The sequence below is a fragment of the Falco punctatus genome, assembly GCF_963210335.1.
Source record: "Falco punctatus genome assembly, chromosome: 4".
Lineage (NCBI taxonomy): Eukaryota > Metazoa > Chordata > Aves > Falconiformes > Falconidae > Falco > Falco punctatus.
This window is the reverse complement of record NC_137583.1, coordinates 38433004-38455615: the sequence shown is the minus strand read 5'-3', so window position 1 is coordinate 38455615 and position 22612 is coordinate 38433004. Positions and strand designations below refer to the sequence as shown.

Here is a 22612-nt window from a genome sequence, read left to right as displayed (position 1 = left end):
GGGCAGCCGGGCGTGCTCCAGCGAGGCAGGGCAGCAGCTCTGCCCGCGGCTTCACATGGCGCAGGGTCAGGCTGGGGCTGCTGGTACCACCAGGGCTCCCGGGGAGCTCGGCAGAGGGGCTGTAGGGTCTGGCTGTCTCCCTCCCTCCCTCCTTCCATCCATCCCTCCTTTTTTCCACCCATCCCTTCATCCCTCCCTCCCTTCATTCCTCCCTCCCTCCATCCCTTCTTCTGTCCATTCCTCCCTCCTTCCCTCCCCCCCTTCCTCCATCCATCCCTCCTTCCTTCTTCCATCCCTCCCTTCTTCCGTTCCTCCCTCCCTCCCTCCTTCCATCCCTCCCTTCTTCCGTTCCTCCCTCCCTTCTTCCGTTCCTCCCTCCCTCCATCCCTTCTTCCGTCCATCCCTCTATCTATTCCTTCCTCCCTCCCTCCCTCCATCCCTTCTGCCATCCATCCCTCTATCTATTCCTTCCTCCATCCCTTCTGCCGTCCATCCCTCTATCTATTCTTTCCTCCCTCCCTCCATCCCTTCTTCCGTCCATCCCTCCCTCCATCCCTTCTGCCTTCCATCCCTCTATCTATTCCTTCCTCCCTCCCTCCCTCCCTCCCTTCTTCCGTCCATCCCTCTATCTATTCCTGCCTCCATCCATCCATCCATCCATCCCTCCATCCATCCATCCATCCATCCCACAGCACCCCCAGGACCTGCAGGGCCCCACCAGGCTCCTCCCCCCCCGGCTGTAGGACCCACCGCAGGCTGGGATTGGCCTGGGGTGTGGGGCCTCCTGACCAATCCCCTGCCACCCTGCTGTCTCTGGCCAATCCTGCATCTCCCTGCTCCGGCCCTGGCCAATCACACGCAGCTGCTGCCGCCAGGAGGGGTATATAAACCCTCAGGGAGGGCCTGGGGCTGTGCTGTGGGGTTCTGCTGGGCTCTGGGTCTCTGGTTTGTGTGTGGCTGTTCTGCCAGGGGAGGGCTGGCCCCGGGGGCACCGCTTATGCAGGCCCCCCACTTCCCACTCGAAGGCCAGGGTGTTGTTTGCCATTTTCCAGCCATCAGGAGCCTCCTGAGATCTTGGTGAGCTTTTGAAGATGAAAACTCTTGTCTCCAGCAAGATCACCAGGTGCCACAGCTGGTGGGGGCCCTTAGGTGGCTCCAATGGACCTGCTGGTGACTGTTTGCCTGAGACCTTCCTCTGCTGGAGCTTGGTGTCTGCTGCCTCTGGGCTGAAGCTGCTCTGTGTGCTGTGGTGGACCTCGCTATGCTGCTCAGCTCCTGGAGGAGACCTTGGTGCTGTGGTGGCCTGGCTGGGGCTGAGATCTCAGAGACTTCCTCAGCTGACTTGGGGAGGGCTGGAGGGGGAGGGGCAGGGCGGGTGCCCCTATCCCTCCACCTCAGCCCAGCATTAGCTGGCAGCTGCTGCCGGGGGTGTTTAGCCTGTGCTATGCAGTGGCAGGCGCTCGCAGGGCTGTGAAGCCATTACCGCAACACATTGGCATTTCCATGCTCCGAGCGGTGACTTTGGATGTGGGACCGACCCTTTCCAGAGCTGTGGCAGAAGATCCTGAGCTGTCTGTGGCTGTACACTGCGCTGGTGATACCCTCTCAAAGCAGCCTGGCCAGTCATTGCTGCCCCCCCCCCCAAGCCCCGAGGGCTGGGGAGCAGCTCTTCAGACCCACAGAGGACTGGGCTCACCCCGTGGTGGGGCAGAGGAGGCTCTGCCATGAACAAGCAGCTCTCAAGAACGGCTGTAGGTTGTCTCCAGTTGAAAGCTGGGTGATGACTCAGAGCTGGGTACCTGACGCTGCAGGGAACTTGCTGTAAGGCTAATGTGACTGTTGTGCTGGTTCCAGTGGCTGACCCCGTGCCTGTCCTTCCGCAAGATGCAGGCTCCCTTGGGAAGCCTGGAAGCCGGCCAAGGTGATGTTCAGTTCCTGACTCTGCAAGCTGGCACAGAATCCTGGTCTGCTTCAACCAGCTGGAGCTGATGCCAACCAAAGTGCCGCTGGATCCTGCAGAGCTGCTCCTCTCCCCCAAAGGGAGGTACCCAAACTCACGGACCTGGACACGCTGAGCGGTGGTACTGTGAAGCAAATTCAAGGCCACCAAGAAGCTCCTGACCACTAACCTACCCCTGTCTTCTGGGTATCTGCTGCTGCACTTCTCAAACAACCACAGCCCATGTTCTGATACCCAGCCTCCAAATATTGAAGCCCACTTGGGCTTGAAGCCAAGCAGGTGTCACAGGCATCCTGTGGGCTGGCCAGTCGTGCCATGGACAAGTCACCCTGGCCAGCCGCTGCGAGGGGTGCCCGTGGGCAGCTCAGTGGAGCAAGGCACCCTAGGGCCCTGGCCAGAGCCCTGAAGTGGACCTTGGTCCTGGGGAAAGGGCCCTCATGGTGCTCCTCAGGCCAGGCTGGGGAAGGGTCAGTCCCTCGAGTGACTGCAGGTGTGTCCCAGTGGAGCAGTTCCAGCTGGGGGAGCTGAGCCTTCCTCTGCCTGAAGAAGAGGAGGCTGAAGGGGGGGATATGAGTCTGGGATTGCCCAGTGCTGGGAGCAGAGGGGGTGGGGAGGTGCCAGGCAGAGGGGCGAAGCGGTGAAGCTCCAGCAAGGGAAGCGCTGATGGGTAGGAGGAGAAGCTGCTCAGCAGGAGGGTGGTGTAGCCAGGGACCAGAGGCCAGCTTCAGGAAGCCCTACTTCCCAACCAACCCCCCTCTGAGGTGGCTGGGGGGGATGAGGCAGCTCTCCTGTCACCTCTGCAACCTCTTCCCCTGAAGTTTTTCTGGTGCGGTGTCTTTGGGGCTACAAGGTGATTAACATCCATTTTAAGCATGTTCCAGACATGTTCTGGATGCTTTTAAGCCCTTGAGGTATCACAGATGACTTACAAGTGGGGCTCTGTTAGCGGTTGATTCACTGTTTATTGAAGCCTGTATTAATCTTGTATTAATGCTTTTCAGACGAGACCTTTCTGGAGGTGTAGCAGGCTCCGAGGTGAGGAGCTGAGTTTCTCCCTCACTCGGTGGCAGCACAGGTTTAGCTCAGGTCTCGTCAGACTGAGAGCTGAGGTCTTGTGAGGCCACTGAGAGCAACGTCCGTCTGTCATGATGCTCTAATTAGCACGGAGTAACACCAGTCCTTTGCCTGAGCACTAGGGTGATGGGGGAGTGAGGTCTGCAAGCCAGCAGCCCACCCTGTCCCCTCCGGTGGGGACAGGAAGGGTTTGGAGGTAGCCTGGGGGCTTTGTGTCTAGCAGGGAGATGCTCTGCTGGCTGGGATGCAGCGGAGCTGGAACAGGCAGGAGCTGCAGCTCGGTGGCTGGGGAGAGGCTGCTGCAGCCGTGCCGCTTGCACAGCAGCCGGACTCGGGCTGTGAAGGGGCAGAGCCTCGCCTGAAATGCAAAAGCCTTTCCTGCTGCTGCTGCCAGTCCTGTGGCTTTTGGAGGGATGTGAAGGAAAGTCTGAATCGGGAGCGTGGACCAGCACCTGGGAGCCAGTGTAAACAGCACCTTACGCTCATCGGTGGGCTTGGGGTGCTGTCTGTGGCACCCTGAGCTGGCAGCTGGGTCTTGGGGTGGGGGAGCTGCCTGTGCAGGTATCCTGAGCCCAGTCTGGGCAAGGCGATGGTGGGCATGGCAGAGATTTCCCATCCTTGCCAAGCTGGGATGCTGCAGTTGTCATGGCAACGTGGGAGGCCTGCTGAGCTGAACCCTAACCCAACCGTTTGGGTGGTGGGGAGTGTGTGTGCGGGGCTGAGTGTGCTTCCCAGCACCTTCCCTGGGCTCTGGCACTTCAGCATACTCCAAAACTGCAGTAAACCCCCTCCTCCCGAAGCTGACAAACCCACCCATTTTCCAGCTAAAAGACTCCGGTGAATGAAAAACACTGGGTTTTCCATGGGAAGAAACATCTTCAGGTGAAAAAATCCATCCAACCACATTGCAGGGAGCACGCAGTCAATTCGGAGATGCCGGCAGCCTCCTGCGCTCCTCTGTCCTGTGCCAAAATCCTCCCGGCCAGCTGAGGCGGGAGCAAAGGCAGCCAGCACCTGGCAGGGCCTTGCCCAGAGCTGTTCCCTGTGGGATGCTCCCACCAGGCAGGGACCTGCCCCGGTGAGGGGCTGGGGATGGAAGTGCAGCCAGCTCTGCTCTGCCTTGCCCAGGGGTGGCTGGATCTGTCCCGCAAGGTCACCTGTCCCGCAAGGTCACGTCTCCCTTCTGCCACCAGCTGTGGCCCTGATGAACCACCCCATGTGGTGCGGGGATGGATTTTTTTCCCCACCTCAGGACAGTTTTTGCTGCCTGGCTCCAGCATCTTGTTCCTGCCACAGCCCTCAGCAGCTGCCAGGCTTTGACTGACATCTGTCCATCATCTCCCCAGCAGCTTAAAACACAGAGAGCAGAGGGGCCCTGCGGAAAGGACAGCCAGGGGACGAGCCCGAGCTGCGTCCCCTTCGCAGGCAGCTCTGCAGCTGGCAGGAAGGGCGCTGGGATGCCCTCGTGCACCCTCCTGCAGCATCCCTGGGCAGGCTCGGGTGGCTCGCTCTGCGCAGTGGCCTCGAGCTCCTGCGATGTTGCTCAGGCACTGGGTAGCACATGAGTCACATTTCCTTCCAACGCCCATCTCAGCTCAGTGCTGTTGCTATTTTTGGAAACTCTTGAAAGCGGATCAGCCCTAAGCAGCACATCTAATGAATACTCTTGCCATGCCAGGCTCACGTCCCCTCCGACGTCTCCGTGTGGTGGCTGGGAGAGCCACTGGCAGCCTGGACCCTGTGCTCTGCTCCCGGCTCGGGATGCGTGGGAATGCCTTTGGGCCTCATCCTGCAGCCCCTCCTGAGTCACTGGGGAGCTGAAGCAGCATCTTGGTGGCAAAATATTGCCTTTTAAAGGGATCGGTTAGGGCTGGTTCTTTGGGGTTTTCTTGGGGTTTTTTTGCCATGCCAGCTTGGCATTGATCATTTGCACTCCAAACGAGCGGATCATTCACAGTTATTTTTACTCTCAACCTGCAGTATTTTAGCTGGGGGCTGCAGCAGCTCACTTAGCGTCTCTAAGCAAAAAGGGGCAGAACTCAGCTCCAGAAATCAAGGCCTGGATGAAATTAGTGGCAGGGAGGCTTTGCTTGGCTTCCCAGCTCGGGAAGGATTGGGTTTATGGGATGCTCGTGGGGCTGGACCTGCCGCACCCGTCCCACATCCAGCACCCACGCCGTTTTCACCCCTGCCGCCCTGTGCCTCTTCCCTGTGGCCGGCTCAAGGATCTGTACAAACCTATCAGTTATTTCCTTCGGGAGCAGTGCCTGCGCTGCCCGTCCGTTACTTGAGGACCGCCCAAGGTCAGCAGCACCGGGCGGCCACCTGCCCAGCCAAACGCCGGAGCGAGCCCGGCGGGCAGGCGATGGCTTTGCCCAGCCGCTGCTTTTGCCGCAGGTTTTGGGTCTAGAGGTTTCACCTGGGGACAAGTAGCCCCTGCCCTGCCAGCGCTGACAGGCTCTCAGCATCCCTGACCTTGCTGGGATAAAATTAGCCATTTCACTTTGAATTAAAGACAGTTCAGCTGAAAGCAACCCGAGCGGTTCATTTCAAAGACGTCAAATGGCAACATTTCCTTTTTTGTCAGCGATTGGGGAGGGGAGGGTCCTTCCAGCCAGCGCCTGGTGACAATGACATTGATTTCCTAGACCTTTTGGCGTGGCCAAATCTGTATTTTTAGCTGAGGAAGAGAAAAAAATAAATCACATGTCGAAGAAATGCTTTCCTTGCCCTTATGGGAAGGGGAAGGAGATGAGAGGCTTTGCTGCTGAGGTGGGCGGACACGCGGGGCTCGCTGCCCGCGTCCCGGCGCGGGGCTGGGGATGCACCGGAGGAGCCGCAGCTGCATCTTCCTGGGGTCCCTCGGGTGCTGCCCCCCAGCCACGCTGTGCGCCTGCCCCATGCAGCCCCCTGCTGCTCGGCTGGGGACCCTGAGGCCCCCACAATGGGGGTCCCATGGCAGGGAGCAGGTGGGACCCCCGCTCCCAAGGGATCCCACCCTACCCCCTTGGCATCCGCTGCAGCCATTTATCTTCCGGGGCGAGCGCTGCCTTCACCTTACCTCCCCTGCCGCCTCCTCCTCGCTCTCCCCCACCCTGCTCTCATTTCCCCAAGAAGACTTTAATGAAATCTGCCCTTAATTAAATCCACATTCATTTGCATAATTACCAGGAAATTGAAATTAGCCTGCGGACGTGGCTGGAATACATTTGACGTCAGGCAGCCCTGCCTGTTTGGAGGGGGCTGCACCGAGGGTGGCCGGGTGCCCCCCACCCATGGGTGCTGCCACTCTGCCCGGCAGCCCCGCTGTGCTGTCCCCCGCTCCCCCTCCCTCCCGCCCTGGGGTGGCCACGGCAGCCGGGCATGGGGGGACAGGGGGAAAGAGGGGGGACAGCGAGCCCCAGGGCCATGGCGGGGCAAAGGCAGGCAGTGCCCCCTGCCCACCCAAGCAGCACCACATTTTATTTAAAAAAAAAGTCTTCACCGCCACTGAGAATTTTTTTTTGTTGCTTTTATAACTATGTATTTTGTCATTTTTTACGGTTTTAGTTGGTTTTTGTTGGTTTTTTTTTTTATCCTTTTCAACAGTGACAAACTGAGGTAACGTCTGTGACACTACAGCCTCTCCTATGGGAAGAAGGTCCGAAACCCGACAGCTGAGGGAATTGGAAATAAAAACCCAACGACCTACCGACACAGCGACCTCGACGGGAACAGAAATCACAGCCAGGCACCCCGCCGGGGGACAGAGCGCCGGGGAGGCACAGCCGAGCCCTCCCGGGGCGGCTGGGATCCCGTATCTACATTATTGCACGAAAGATCGAGGACATTGAGGGACCTAAGGCAAAAAGGAGAAAAAAACGCGCCTAGCGTCTCTACATCGGGGCAATGCTACTTCTAAAACCGGCCCCCAGCCTTGGCGCCGCGGGCGGGCAGGGGTGGGTGCCACGGGGACGGGGGGGCAGCGGCGGTGGCGGGGGGTCCGGCCGGGCACCCGCCTGCTGTGTAAACTGCTGCTGCTGCTGCTGAATAGCGTTATAGCCCTTTGTGCGGGAATTGGGGGGGGGGCGGAGGGGATGGGGGGTCCCCACGGCACCCACCTGATGGGAGGGAAGCCCAAAGCATGCCAGGGCTTGGGTGCTGCCAACTTGGGGTGCCCCCAGGCTCCCCACCCTGGCAGTGGGGTGAGCCCCCCGCTGCCCTACAACTAGGAGGGGAGTTGCATCCCCCCCCCACATACACCCCATGACCTTGTCACTAAGGGGCCACCAGTGGCTCCTGCTGCCACCATCCCGCCCCGCTGCAGCCAGCCCCGGGGGGATTTACCCCGCTGCCTCCTCCCCGCCAGCCCCAGGGGAGGGTAACCGGGGTTTGGGAAAGGGGTGACAGCAAGGAGGGGTGATGGGGACAGCACAGGGAACCATGTGGCCCTTGGGGAGACCACTCAAAGCCCCCTCCCCTGTTCCCCAGGTTGTGCAGACCAGCCTGGAGAGGCACCACCACCACCTTCTCCCAGTCCCTGGGTACAACAACTCTGCAGAGGGGACAGGGGGACACCACCATGGCAGAGCCACCCCGGCCCCCAGCACCCGCCATGGTGGCCAGCCAGCACCACGGCCACTGGCCGAGCCCACAGCATGGCTCCTGGCTGGGAGGGGACCACTCCCTCCAGCGGGGGTCTTGGGCAGGGGGGCCAGGGGCTGCCAGCGGCTGTGCCTGGGACGCACGACAACACACAAGACAGGGACACTTGCTACATCGATGGCTGCCAGCACCTCCCGCAGCAGGGAGGTAGCCGGGGTGCCGGGGGTCCTGGGCTGCCGGTGACCCCCCAGCTCCCCATCACCAGCCCAACACCCAACTCCACATCCCCTCCCGGTCCCCACCCGTGGGGCAGGGACTGGTGGAAGGGGGCAAATCCCACCCACCCAAACCTCCCCAAAGGCCTCCTCCATGGTGCGGGGTCATCGGCCTTCCCTCGCCCTGGCCGGGGGCTGAGCACGGGGTGGGGGTGAGCTGGTGGGTGCTGGCCAATCCGGACCCCCCACCCACGCAGCCCCTGCCTCCTCTTCCTCCCTGTACGGGAGACCCCTCCCCGGGCCACCCTGGGGGGGGCCTTGCAGGGGGCGGGGCGGCCGTGGCAGGACCCGGGGCTACCAACGTCCCCCCGGCACCGAGTGATGGCCTCGGCCGGGCTGCCACCGCCGGCCTCGCCCAGGTGGGGTGGGGGGATCAGCATCCTCAGTGCTATAGAGCACACCCAGTTCTGTCCTTTTCCTCTTCGTTTTTGTTTGTTTTCTTGTTTTGCTTGGGGAGCCCCAGAGCCCCGTCTCGCCTCGTGCCACCACCCCAAGCAAGACCCCCAGCCCTGTCCCCAGGGCAGGGAGATGGGATGGGACGGGCGGCTGCTGCGTGCCCCCCCCCCCCCGGCGCCATCAGACACAGATCTCTATTGCTGTGGCCAGGACCATCTGCCCTTTGCCTTTGTCCTGCCGTCCGTCTGTCCTGCTCGCCGTCCCCGGGGGGGCCGCGCTCGGCTCGGAGCCGCGGGGGCCGCTCCCTTCGGTCAGGACGGTCCTCTTGAGCGGGGCAGGGGTGCAGGCGCCGGCCACCTCATGGCGATGGGGACCGGCCGGCAGCTTGTCCCTGGCGTGCTTGCGGGAGCGGTAGGAGGGTCGGCGCCGCACCTCGGCCATCAGGTCGCACTTGATGAAGTAGAAGACCTCCTTGACGGGACAGCGCTTCTCGGGGTCGAGGGCCAGCAGGCGCTGGAACATGCGCAGGGCGCTGTCCGTGAAGCGCCGCCACTGCGAGGGCAGCCCCCCCAGCCGCCCCTTCTGCCACCGCACAAACTCCTCAAAGAAGGCGTCGGAAGCCGCCGCCGCCTCCCAGGGGAAGTTACCGGTGAGGACGCAGAAGATGAGCACCCCAAAAGCCCAGACGTCGATGCTGGTGTCCACAGCGAAGCCCTCCGCCCGGCCAGCTTGGCAGACCTCAGGTGCCGTGTAGGGGATGGTGCCGCTGATGCGCTTGACTCGGCAGCCCACCTTGCGGGTCATGCCGAAGTCGGCCAGTTTGACGCGGCGGCAGTCGCGGTCGAAGAGCAGGACGTTCTCCGGTTTGATGTCCCGGTGCACCAGGCTCTTGCTGTGCATGTAGTCGAGGGCCAGGCCCAGCTGCTGCACGCAGCGCTTCACCAGCTCCTCGGGGAGCCCCACCTGCGGGCGCGGAGACACGGCGTCAGCCACCGGACCCTACGGTGGTCCCACCCAGCTTGGAGACCACCGTATCTGTATGGCCCTGAACATCCAGCACGGTTGTGGATGCTTTTATCTGGGTGCTCTGTGCGGCAGGGAGATGGATGGTGGGTCCCAGGCCACCCTAGGGATGGGTGATGGGTCTTAGGATGTCTAGGAGATGGGTGATGGGTCTGAGGCCACTCAAGGGATGGGTGATGGGTCCTGGACCACCCAAGGGATAGGTGATGGGTCCCAGGCCACTCCAGGGAATGGGTGACGGGTCCCAGGCTACCTCAAGAGATCGGGGGTGCATCCCAGGCCACCCCAGGGGATGGGTGACAGGTGTCAGGCCACCCCAGGATGCCTGATGGGTCCCAGGCCACCCCAGGGGATGGGTAACAGGTCTCAGACTACCCCAGGAATGCCTGATGGGTCCCAGGCCACCCCAGGGGATGGGGGATGGGTCCCAAACTTGCTTGTAGGTGCTTGTGGTCAGCACCAACCCATACAGGGATGCCCAGCCCCCACGCATGGGCTCCCTCCCACATGGCCACCAAAGCAGAACGGCAGCTTTGCTCAGCACCCTGGGGATACTGAGCCCCCACACCCCAGAAAGGCTCCCATGGGAGGGCTCCCACCTGCGGCGGGATGATGTCGAAGAGGTCCCCGCCAGGGGCATACTCCTGAGCAAAGACGTAGCAGTCCTCAGTCTCGAAGACCACGTCAAAGACCTTGATGATGAAGGGGCTGGAGGAGAGCGTGTTGGTGATGCTGAACTCCCGCAGGAAGTTTTTCAGCTTTGTCTTGCTCTTGTTGACAAACTTCAGGGCCATCTTGGTGCCTGCAGTGGGCAGGAGATGGGGGTCACCCCAGGCCACAGTTGGGACATGCAGGCACCCTGCTCCCAGCGCGGCCGCACCCCTGGCACCCCCCACTCCCCTCACCTGTGCTTTTGTGGGACACCAGGTCCACTTTGCCGTAGGTGCCTTTGCCGAGCTCGCGGATGAGGTCGTAATGCTTGCTGATGTCGGTGCCCGAGAGGGTGCGGATGGCCAGGGACTGCATGTCCTCGGTGATGAGAGGCACTCCGCAGCAGGCCAGCTTGCGCGACGGCTCTTGCTCAGTCGAACCCGCGCTCATGGCTGCGCTGCAAGGCAGAGGCACGTCACTGCTTTTGGTGGGTGCTGCAAACCCACCTCGCCCCATCCTACACCATCCCATCCGGCCCCATCCCATCCCCGGGGCTGGGAGCCACAGCACCTTGCAAAGGGGCACCCAGCTGCTTGGTGCCACCCCTCTGTCCCCAGGGTCCACCAACCCAGTGGCTCTGGAGAGTATGCTCCAGCCTCTTCAGGGGCTGCAGCCAGGTGGGGCAGGGCTGGGGGGTGTCTGGGGGCAAAGTGAGGGCTCAGGGCATGCAGAGCCAGGAGGGCAGGGACGTGGGGACAGACACACGCACATTTCCTCAGCCCTAGCATGTTCACAGCCACCGTGCAGGCTGGTAGCTGAAGCCCTTTGGGGCTCCCCACTGCTGCCACAGTCCCCAGTGGGGACCCTGGGAGCCAGCCCTGTCCCCTCCACCCTCCCGCCTTTGCAGAGTGGAGCGGAGCCCGCTGTGACCCAGTGATGCTCCGGAGCGGGGCCAAGCCAAGCCACAGGCACTGAGCAGTACACACTGGCTCTGTGGCAAATCTTTCCACCATACACCTCTGACCATCCATCAGCACGCACGCTCAGCTTCCCCCTACCAGGGTGCCGGGTGCTGTGGTGCAGAGTCTGGCCAGCGGCACATGGACAACAGCACCGATGTTCCTCACTCCCGACAAACCGACGGCGGTTCTTCCTCGCCCTGGCCATCCCTGCCACGACAGCCAAGCTCGGACTCACCCACCACGCTGCCGTGGCAGCCCAACCACCCCAGGATCTCCTCTGGTGCCTTCAGGGCGCTGCTTCGCCCTCCATCATCCCCCAAGAGCACAAACCCGGTGCCCACCGAGCCACCCCACACTGAGACCACGCAGGAGAGCCAGCCGGTGCCCAGCGAGCCCCCCCCCCCCAGTGACACAGGCACCCCAGGGCCGGTGGGCACCTCGGCAGATAAATCCGGCTGCTTTTGATTTTGTAGCAGATTGACAAAATCATGGGACAGCAGCCGAGCGGGTGCTGGTTTATATTTAGATTTTTAATGCAGCGTCTCACCAGAGGGGAAAAAAACTCCCACTCAACATGGATCCCACTTGCCCCCGGGCCCAAGGGCATTTGGGGGTCCGGCCAGTGTGGGGACAGAGCCGGGAGCGCCGGCAGCTGGGGACACGGCATGGGTGCTTGGTGGCTGCAGCCGTGGGCTCACCGCCCGCGAGCGAAACACCCAAACGGGTGTTTCTGAGTTGACGAGCCCACGGCTGCAACAGACAGAGGCTGAGAGCAGCCGTGCCAGAGGGTACATGCGAACTGTCCCATGCCACGGCCAGGCAGGGGCTGTGACAGCCACCCCAAATGGTACCAGATGCCCCATGAGCACCCACAGTGCCCCAGGGTCAGGATCCTGCCCGATGCACAAGGATGCTCCCAGCGTTTTCCCAAAAAGGCTGAGCCTGATCTCCAGCCTCTCGCTCCTTTCTTCCCATGACCATGCTGCCTCTCATCCCAAAGCAGAGCTTAGCTTCTTAATTTTTTATTATTTTTTTTTCCTGGGAAGTTGGGCGAAAAATAGAAAAGGAACTTCAACATCATGATGTTCCAAAAATGTAACGGCTTGACTCATAAGATCTCCAAAGCAGCTCATCTCCATAGTGTTTTATTGGCCTCCTGGAAGAGGAGCACCATTTCGGTGTCTGGGTGCTGGAGGTGGAGGTGGATCAGCGCAGCAGCTCGATGGATGCATGACTAAAAACAGCTCCCAGCATCCTGCAAGAAGAATTCTGTCTACACTTGAATTTACAATCATGCTCATCAATGTCTCTTAATTAACCGGTGTTGAAATGCAATTACTCAAGTCGGCAAAGTTGGGGTTGGAGAAAAAAAAACCTGCCAGTGGGATGGGAGAGAGAAGGTGAAGGACTGACGGCTGCTTAAAGTCAAGGGCTGTTTGCTTTTCCCCTTGGCTGAGACTGTTGGGTTTTCCAGGCAGCTTCTTCCCGATGGGACACCACGGGACACCCCCCACAGCCAGGTGCCCCACCAGGCCAGGTCCCCCGCCTGCCGGGCACCCCGCTCTGCCAAGGTAACGGGAGCACAGAGCCAACACCAACCCCGGGGGAAATCAAACAACGGTGGTGGCCAAAATACCAATGCACTGAGGCCAAAAAAAGCATAAACACAGAAGTTCTCATTAAAAATTGAAATGCTTTTGAAAACATGTTGGTTTTGATGTAAGCAGCAAAGCAGGGCAGCAGCGGGGAGAGGGAGTGAGGGCTCATTCCCAGCTGGTTCTGCACGCTCACGGGGACGGTGGGACACAGCGGGGACACTGCCCATGTGGCAAGAGATGTCACCAGCCTGGCATGGCCGGGGCCGAGGTCCCGTGTCCTTGACTGCCTTCTGTGCCCATGCCAGTCATGCCAAGGCCACTGCCCATGCAGCCACGTGCCAGATCAGGACAAACCAGAGCAGAAACGGGCCTTTTGCTGACACACCAGCTCCTCTCCCGCCTCCATGGCATGGCCCCGAAGCACCGGAGGAGATGAGCCAGGCTGCGCCCGAAGGAAGCCAAACCCACCCTCCCAGCACGCAATCCCCTGGCTCAGTTGTTTCGGCTGTTCTTGAAGAAGGAGCTTTTAAAAGCAGGGAGGAACGACGCACATCCCAGCTGAGTCCTGGCAAAGGCCCCCACGGCATGAGACCCCGGGCAATGGCAAAGGGGCAGCGAGGACGCTGCCAAGCAGAACCGGGACCCCACCGCTCATCGAAGGCGGTGCGCACTGTCAGCTCCGTGTCCTGAACCATTTCTCCTACTATTCAGACTAAAATTGTTCTGTGTTTAAGCTTCAGAACCATTTATCTCATTGAGTGAGGAGGATAATCCACCCACCTCTTCCTCGCTCCCTGGCAGGTATTTATAGGCAGCCACTCATCTTCCGCCGGCAGCTGCCGCTCCTCTCCCCGGACCTCCCCGTCCCCATCCCCAACACCACGGAGCAGATCCCAAGAGGATGGCATCCCGTATCCAGAGCCCAGCATCCCACCAGGTACTGGGGCCAGCACCGCCAACCCGCTCCCTCCCCGACGCTGCAAGGGGATGCTCTCCCCTGTTCCACATCCCGCTCCGCTGCACACCCAGCCCTGGGCGCATCGGCTCTGCCAATAAGTAATTGCAAACTCATTAAGAGCTCATTGAGAAGAGCAGAGGCCGCCCGGGAGAGCTGCCCCAGGCACCTGGCAGAGGAGGATGGAGGAGCGGCAGCTGCTTGGAAATTAAGAGGGGAAGGGAGGGAAAAATCCCTCCAGCCACATCAGAGATCGAGGGGTCAGAAAACCAACATGGTCATCGAGTAGGGTGAAAGGAACAGGGTTTGGGGCTGAGCCCGGCGCAGGGGGCACGCTGGCAGCCTGCCGAGGGGCCAGGACTCACACCCTGGGCTGTTCTGGGGCGAGGAATCAGGGATACAAAGGGGGAAACCACGTGGGGTGGGGTGAGGGTCTCTACAAGACCCAGATTTCTCTTTAGAGAGGGGGGGAAATGAGAAACAGCCAGCAGCAGGGCTGGGCGCAGGCACACGCTGCTCAGCCCCTGCGGCTGCCCGGCCACACCACGGGTGCTGCGCAGAGCTTTGATTTCCCCCCATCCTCAACCCCAAACCCTCCCACCACCGTGACACTCCCTACAACAGCAGCATGCTCATTAATTACGGTGTAATTGGCATTAATTATTAGCGGGTGACACTGTTTCCCCCCCAGCCTAGCAGGTTAGAGGCCAGGGTGCCTGCTGGGAGGGAGCTCACCCCCTCCGCACCCCAGCTGGCTCCCAAACCTCCCCTATTTTCTCCAAAACACATGCTAAGCTGGAAAAGTCATTTCCAAGCAAGCTCTTGGCCCTGCTGGGGCTATCCCTGCTCCAGGTCCCCCACCTCCCCAGTGCCACCGGGGCAAGGGGACAGGTGGTGCCTTGGCTGTGCCCTGTGCCAAGCCACTGCCTATCCAGCACCCCGCTCCATTTCCAGCCTCCACGGCTGCCTGACCCCGTTCCGGGGACATCCTCTCATCTCCTCCGTGCCGCTGGGACCAGCATGCTGGCGCAAGGTGTTATTAGCTGCGCTTCCCGGGGGCAGCGGCACGCCGGCGCCCAGGGAGGGCTCGCAAAGGCACCTTCGCCGAACAAGGACGACATCTCCATGGGCACAGGGGGAGGACAGGCACCTCGTGGGGGCTCAGAGCCACCAGTACCTGCCGTGTCCCCGCAACCTCTGGCCAGGTAAGGGCTGCCTGCAGGCTGCGTTGCCCTCCACCCGGGCCAGCCACTGCCTCCCACCCCGCCCAAAGCAGCAAAACAAGCGCGGGGAGAGGGTCCATTTGCCCACGCGCCACCCCAGGGCCACCCAAAGCCACTCAAAACAAGCTGAGTGTGTCTGGGAGGCAGCTAGCAGCACATGGCCCAGGGGGCATTGTGGGAACAGCCCCCCTGCCAGCATCCCACAACCCAGGAGAAGCAGCCACCCCGCAAAGAGGTGATGGATGGGGCACGTCTTCACGTCCTCTCACTGGCTCCGTGGTGGTGGGAAGGCACTGGGAAACCCCTGAGCGCCGCTTTACACCACAAGCCTGAACCAGCACCTAACCTCCACCGAAGCACCAACAGCAACCGTGACTTCTCAGTGCCCCCAGTTTGGGACATTTTTCCATGTGATGGCATTGAATTCCCAGTTATCTGGAGTTTTCCTCATACCAGCTCCTTGCCCAGACCAGAGCAGACTGCCCAGCATCAGGATCGGCTTCAGCAAAACCAACAAACAGCCAGAAGCACGTGGGCTCCCATTCGGCAGGAGCTGCTCCCCTGGTGGGGTTGTCTCAGCTGTGGGGCAGGATCAGGCCCCATCGCACCCATCTGTAGCATCCCCTGTAGCAGGAACCGTCTCCCATCCCAGCCATGAGCCTGTGACAAGCTTCTTCAGGCTTTGGCCCCAGGATTCAGGTTTTGCAGGCAGATTTGGGAAGAGCAAATAAAGCAGCACCCAGGCTCTCTCCTCCGACACCTCTCGCTGTCCTCCTGAGGGATGGGTGGCAGCCGCTCCCCAGGAAGCCACTGCTCTCCCCTCCTGCTGCCATCCTCCGTGCCCTCTGCACTTCTCTCCTGGAGCTGCCAGCAGGCTTTTCCCTGCCTTCGCCTGCACTGCGCCGTCTCCATCCATTGGCCCCCGATGGCAGGACCCTTGACCACCTTTCAGTGCTTCAGCCTCCCGGGATTTTTCCTGACAAGCGGGATGGCTTCATTAGGACCTCAGCTGCTCTAGCCTCCAGCTCCTCCCGCCTTCAGCGCTGGCACCGGGGATTTATGATTACTTCATTGTTTGATTGGTTTCATCAGCCTGTCATCATCTCCCTCCCAAAACTCTTCCACCAGTGCCGGCAGCATCACACGTTTGGGATCTGCAAAGACAAATGCCCCAAGCGGCACCTGCCCCGTCGCCCGCCTGGTCCCCCCGGGCAGGGCCAGCTGGCCCCTTGGCCCGCCCCTCTCACTTTTGGAGGCAGTGGGACATGTCACCCTGCTGCAAAATCTAGCCCTACCTCCGTGCCGAGGGGCTTCATGGCCTTCACACGCGGTGGGGCTGCATCCCACCCCGTGTGGGGTCCTCCTGGGTGTAACACTGCACCTTGGGCATCATCTCGGCGGCCCCACTGAGGGGGATGCTCCCACCTCTCGGCTGCCTCACCTTTGCTCCCTCACCTGCCACAGCCCCAGTACGGGCAGGGTATGGGCAGCATCCTGAGCTGGGTACAGCAGCATCCCTGGCTGGCTACTGGCAGGGTACCAGTAGGGTATGGGCAGGGTACGGCAGCATCCCAGGCTGGGTACAGGCAGGGTACCAGTAGGGTATGGCAGCATCCCAGGCAGGGTATGGGCAGGATACGGCAGCATCCCAGGCTGGGTACAGGCAGGGTATGGCAGCATCCCTTGTTGGGTACCAGCAGAGTACCAGTACGGTATGGGCAGGGTATGACAGCATCCCTGGCTGGGTACCGGCAGGGTACTGGTATGGTATGGGCAGGGTATGACAGCATCCTGGGGTGGGTATGGTCAGGGTACCAGTAGGGTATGGGCAGGGTTAGGCAGCATCCTGGGGTGGGTATGGGCAGCATCCTGGGCAGGGTACAGGCAGGGTACCAGTAGGGTATGGCAGCATCCCAGGCAGGGTATGGCAGCACCCCGCTGACGGCCTTGCCGCCCTCACGCCCGAGCCTGGCGGGCCAGCGGCCCGGCATGCGGGTGCCCAGCTCCCTGGCTTCACCCCCACACCACCCGGTACCGAGACCGACCCTCCGCGGCGTCCCGAGCCGCCGCCGCGCTCCCGCCCGCCACCCGCCGCGCCAGCGCCGCCGGCCCCGGAGGAAAGTGGGTCAGGCTCCCGGTGCCCAGCCGCAGCCGCGGGAGGCGGACAAGGCAAGGCCCCCCCCCCCGCCCCGGCACCGGGCCGGCGACGAGGGGAGGCGGTGGCCCCGGCTGCCCCCGAGGCCAGCTCCGGTCCCTGCCTCCCGCCGCCCTCCCTCTGCGCGCATCCTGCCGGAGCCCCACACACAGGCGGGGACCCCCCCGCCCTTCTCCCTCGGAAAGCGGCCTCGGGGCCAGCGCTGGGCTGCCGGGGCACAGCCCCCGGCCCCGCTCCGGCACAAACTCCTTTCAAGTGTGACTCACGCCGCTTCCGTCTCCGGCCCCGAGCTGGACCCCGCTGCCGCAGGGCCGGGGCCGAGCGGGGCGGGGGGGCGCAGGTGGCAGCGCCCCGTGGTTGGCGGTGGCGGGGGGGGTCCCACAGCCGGGACCTCGCGCTCCGCCCGGCCGAGCCCCCGGGGGCAGCACCCGCCCCGCCCGCTGTGCCCCCCCCGCATCGCCCCGCTTCTGCGGGGAGCGGCGGGGGGGCGACCCCCGCTATTCATCCCAGAGCTCCGCTCGTACCGTGACGGTTTTTTTTAGCTACCGGGGCCGCCGCGCGCCCCCCCCCCCCCCGCCCCGGCGCCGTGCGGGCAGACAAAGGGCGGCCCCGCCGCGCCCGCCACAAAGGCGCGGGCCGGTACCGGGCGGGCAGCACCCCCCGCGCCCCCTCCCCGCCGCCGCCTTACCGATGGGGCGAGCCGCCGCGCCCCGTCCTCGGCGGGAGAGGAGCCGCCGCCGCCCGCCCCCCGCGCGGGGCCCGCTCGCCTCCCGCACCGCCGGGCTCATGCCGCGGCCCCGCCGCCGCCGGAGGAGCGGAGCGGAGCGGCGGCGCCCCCCCCCGCAGCCCCCCGGCAGGGCAGCGCCGCCCGCCGCCCCGCCCCACGCTCCGCCCGGTACCGGCACCGCCCCGCACCCCCCGGGGAAAACGGGGAGGGGGCGGGGGGTGTCCGCTGCTGCTCGCCCCGGTGCTGGCAGGGATGCACGGCGCTCGGGCAGCCCCTCCGCGTACCGGCCCGTGGGCCCAGGCCAACGCGGTGGGAGTGTGGCCCCGGGGGGGGGCTGGGGGTGCTCGAGGCGGGCGTCGAGGTGTCAGCTGGCGGAGTCACCCACCTCCCCGCCGGCCCACTGAGCTCCAGTCCGGGGGGCTGCACAGGGAGCAGAGCCGCAGACGGGGGGCACGGGGGGGCACGGCTGGGACAGGTGTCCCCGGGTCCCCCCGCCGGGATCGGGCTCCTCACCCCTTCCCTGCACCACTCGTCACTGCAGGACACCGGCATCCCGGACATCCAAGCATGGAACATCTGGGGCTCACCACCACCGGCCCCACACATCCACAGCGTCCTTCTGCAGGGCCATGTCCCACTGCCACCGCATCCCCGTCTCCCTGACCTTTCCAATATTTTGTGTTTCTTCTCCTCCCAGCACGGGTGATGCCCACCGTGGCGCCTGCCTCGCCCCTCCAAAGTTCCACACCCAGCCACATGTGGGACACGTGTGGGACACGTGGCTCCCCGCCATGTGCTCTGGCATGGCGGGACCGCTCGGACACAGCCAGGGAAAGGCAGCCGCGCCACCCGCAGTTCCTTCCAGCCTTGCTAAAAGTTTGGCAACATGTTCAGCAAACAATGCCAGAGCTGGGCACCGGGAGCTCCCGGGCACCTCCAGCCACGGGGCTGGTGGCAGCTCTCCTGGAGGAAGGCGAGGGGTAGGCACCGCGCTCCTCCTCGGCATGCCCCCAGGCCCATCTAGTCTCTCCAGATTTCTTTCTGCTCTCACCAGGGCTGAGCAGGGACGTTTTAACGCAGGCCATAATTTGCTTTGACGCTTCCTTGGCTCTTTGCTGGGCGCTGTGTCTCTTCACAACTGTGATGCCGCTCTGCACCGACCCACAGCTGTGGGGCAGCCCCACGCCCCAAGGGGTGACAGCGGGTTGTGGCCACACACCCCATGGCCCATGCAAGCCAGCCGTGCCCGCTGAGCTGGGACCGGGGCCATTCCGTTGCCGCCCAAGCCCCCCGCCACCGGGGAGGGCAGAGGAGCCGTCACCACTGACTCACCAGCGGCTCTAATCCGCTCCCAGTTTAGCACGCAGAGCAATTAGTCATTTTATGAATGGCTTTAAAGCAAGAGGCTGAATCACATTCTGACACTTCTCTTTAACTTGGTGCCAGGTGCTGCTGTGACATTGCCACTCTTCTCCTGTCCAGCAGCCGCACAGGACATCGCCAGCCTGGGGGCTGGGCAGCAGGAGAGGCGGCTGTGGGCCCACCAGCACTTGCCGGTCCCTTTGATCCCCTCTCTGCTCGCCGGTCCCTGCTACAGCTGCCAGCACCTGGGGCTTGTGAGCTCGGAGCATGGACAATCCCCACCGGGATGGGCGCATCTGCGTGGCACAAGAGGAGCCAGGTGACCCAGCAAGCCAGGGCAGGCCGGATGGGTGCTGGATGGGTGCTTAGAGCTGTGGGGCTGGGAAAGGGGTGGCACAGGGCAGGAGAGCCTCTTGTGGGTGAAGGTGCCAGGAAGGGTCACGGTGTGGGACACGGGGCAGTGCTGTGGTGCTGCCACATAAGCAGGACACAGGCTGGTGAAAGCCACCACGGCCTCATTGCACATCAGCTGCCGGGGACAGAGTGGGTCCAGCCTCATCCCTTCCCACAGCCCCTGCCCCCCTGTGTCCCCTGCCTGCCCTTGCCGTGCTGACCCCCGGCTGCAGGTCCGCAGCCCCCGCAAGCCTCCTGCTCAGAGCTGCGCCTCTGAGCCCTCCTTCAGCTCACACTATTTATAGCTCGGGGCTGTTTCTAGGTCAGGCTTGAAGCGCCGGTGCCCAGGGAGCCTGCCCGGGGACCGCGGGGGGCTGCGGGGACAGCATCGCACACCCCACGCATGCCTCGGCCCCGCTGTCCCCACCCTGGTCTCAGAGGATGGGGCTGTGCTGTGCCCCCAGTACACAGAGGCTGAGCTGTTGGTGAGGGACCAGCCGGGTGGTGGCAGGGCCCTGGGGGGATGTGGGGGGCTTCGGGGGGCTGCGGGGGGCTGCAGGGGGTTGGGGGGGGGGCTCAGTGGCTTATTTTGTGGCTGCCAGGCTGGACTGGCACATTGCCAGCACGTGGGTCATGCACGGATTGAATAATAGTAACACCAGTAGCACCAGTTAGCGTTTGTATTGAGCTCATGGTCTTCAAAACACTTAGAAAATATTAAGAACCAAGATGGGCAAGATGAAAGGAGCTGGATCAAGCATGTGTATCACCTGGCTTGATCCCAAACCAGCCCACGGCTCCCCAAAGGATCATGAATGCCCCCAGGATTTCTGCTTGGAAAGGAAATATCCTGGCTAGCGCCACGGGGGATGTGCTTGGACGAGGGCAGGCAGCAGGAAAATGACCTGAAAAGCCCAAAATATTTCTAGGGAGCCAAATCCCCTCCAAATTCAGGGAGAAGGTCGGACGTCCCTTCACTGCCACTTGGTCATTTCCCCCCCGCTGGCAGAGCGGGAGCCGAGGGGCCGTGCCCCAGAGCGCACGGGTCGGGGTGCCACGGCTGCCCGCAGCCTGTCACGCTCCGGTACCGCGAGCTAAAAGCTGCCTGAAGATGCTGGCGGGGATGCTGGGAAGGAGCAGGGAGGGAGGGAGGGCAGTGCGGGAGCGGAGCACGCCGGGAGCCGCAGCACCAGCCGAGGGGACCCGCTCAGCCCGGGGAGCTGCCGCCAGCGGCTCCCGGCTGCTTTGGCACGTTCCCGCACCCCGCACCGCAGTACCCACCGAGCTCCGCACCCCCCGCCTGGCACCCGAGCCCGGCCCTTCGCTCTGCCCGGTGGCACCGGCGTCACTCGCGCAGCCAGGGCTGCTCGCCCGGCACCTGCCACTTCGCCAGCCCAGGGCGCAAGGCCCGTGTCGGGGGGCTGGGGGCCCCCTCAGTCTCCGAGGACAGTGCCCAGCCAGGGGGATTGCAAGGGGACAGAGGGTCGATGGCTCCCGGAGCATTGAGGTGGGGGTTAGGTGCCCCCCCCCCCCTCGGCGGCACGCTGCCATCCCCTGCTGTGGCTGCCGGGATGAGATTCCCAGCGGCTGCGCTCAAGGTCAGGGAGGAGCCGCAGCCCAGGCGCCGTGGGGCACATTCTGCAACTCAGCGCCGTGCTGGGGACCCGCCAAGCCGCTGCCAGCAGCCACCGGGACAGCCTCCCCTCCCGCCACCCACCGACCCTCAGGCCCTGCCCCGTGCTCCTGGGGGGTGCAGGATGGACCCAAGCCAGCCGGGCGGGGGGCACAGCATCCTGCGTGCTGCTCCCCCCCCCCCCCCCCCCCCCCCGGCTGGGTCAGGGCCTGCAGCACCGCCTGCCTGGGGCTACCTGCAGGGAGCTCGGACAGGTGTTAACTCTGGAGCATAATGATGACCATTCGGCTGCGGGGCTGGAGGGAAACAGAATGGTTTGCTTTTGAATGGGTTTCTTCTGAAGAACAGCAGAATGGGTTCTGCCTGGGGAGGTGGGATTTGGGGGTGTAGTGGGGTCACGGCACTGTCCCACTCCCACCCCCCATCTGGGGCTCCATCACTGCCGGGGCCACAGCACAGCAGTGCCCACCACTCCCGCTTGCAGCCTTTCCCATCCCATCAACAACCAGGGCCAAAGTGGGAAGCAGGACCAAACTGGGAGCACAGGGAGAGCCACGGGACTTGGCCCGGCGGCCCAGCACCCTGGCAGCCCAGCACCCAGCACCGTGGAACACAGCATCCCAGCACTCAGCACCCTGGCAGCTCTGGCACCCAGCACTCTGGCATCCCAGCAACCTGGCACTCGGCGACCTGGCACCCAGCACCCAGCGCTCAGCAACCTGCACCCAGCACCACGCACTCAGCACCCTGCACCCATCATTCGGCAACATGCACCCAGCACCGAGCACTCAGCACCCAGCACCGAGCACTCAGCACCCAACACCAAGCACTCAGCACCCTGCACCCACCACCCACCACCCCGCACCCCGCACCCATCACTCCGCACCCCGCAGCCGGCCCCGCCCGCCCGCGCTCGCCGCGCGCTCCCCGGGCACCCCCTAGCGAGGCTGCGGGGAAGCGACACGCTGCCGCCGGCGCCGGGCGCGGGCCGGGCCCGGGGGGGCGGGACGGGGATGGGGGGGACGGGACGGGGTCGGCGGAGCGAGGAGCGCCCGGTGGGCCCCTCCGCCGCTCCCCCCCCCCCCCCCCCCGCCCCGCTGGGCGCTGTGCCACAGCGGTGGCAGGCGGTGCCAGCCCTGTCCCCACCGGCCCAGGGGGAGGCTGGCGAGGACGAGCTGGTGACAGCGAGGGGCTGTTCGAGGACGGGGACGCCCCCAGCGCAGGGCGCGGTGGGAGAGGAGAGCCTGTGGGGACAAGCCACCGGTGTCCATCCCTCACCATCCCCCTGCGCTGGGAGGGGTAGTCCCCATGGCCACCACGCAGGACCACGGACCACCACACTGCCACTCCACGTGTTCCCACCCCTCTCCCCCCCCCCCCCCCCCCGCCCCCGGCTGAGAACAACAAACTGGTAGCCCAGCACAGTCTGGGTGCCATCGGGTCCAGTGCCGGGGATGCTCTGCGCTGCCCGTCCACCAGCAGCACCCCCACACAGGGCCCCCCTGCCACTCCCCGTGCCCCCCACCTTTCAGCCGGCACCAAGCTCATGGGCAGTGACCCACAGCCATCGAGGCTCAAAAAAAAGTGATTTACACCAAAACCCCACAGTTCCCTGCACACCAGGAGGGATCCTGGCCCCAC

At 63.6% G+C, this 22612-nt stretch overlaps 1 protein-coding gene across 1 annotated transcript; it reads right to left on the bottom strand.

Annotated features, from left to right (window-relative positions):
* Positions 1 to 6888: 6888 nt before the first annotated feature.
* Positions 6889 to 17675, bottom strand: SBK1 (SH3 domain binding kinase 1). The gene is made up of 4 exons (XM_080383566.1): positions 17545 to 17675; positions 10218 to 10420; positions 9912 to 10114; positions 6889 to 9252 (listed from the first exon to the last, which is right to left on the bottom strand). Exons 2-4 carry the CDS (start codon positions 10411 to 10413, stop codon positions 8470 to 8472), a joined length of 1182 nt encoding a protein of 393 aa, XP_080239692.1. The 5' UTR covers positions 10414 to 10420; positions 17545 to 17675; the 3' UTR covers positions 6889 to 8469.
* Positions 17676 to 22612: the final 4937 nt, after the last annotated feature.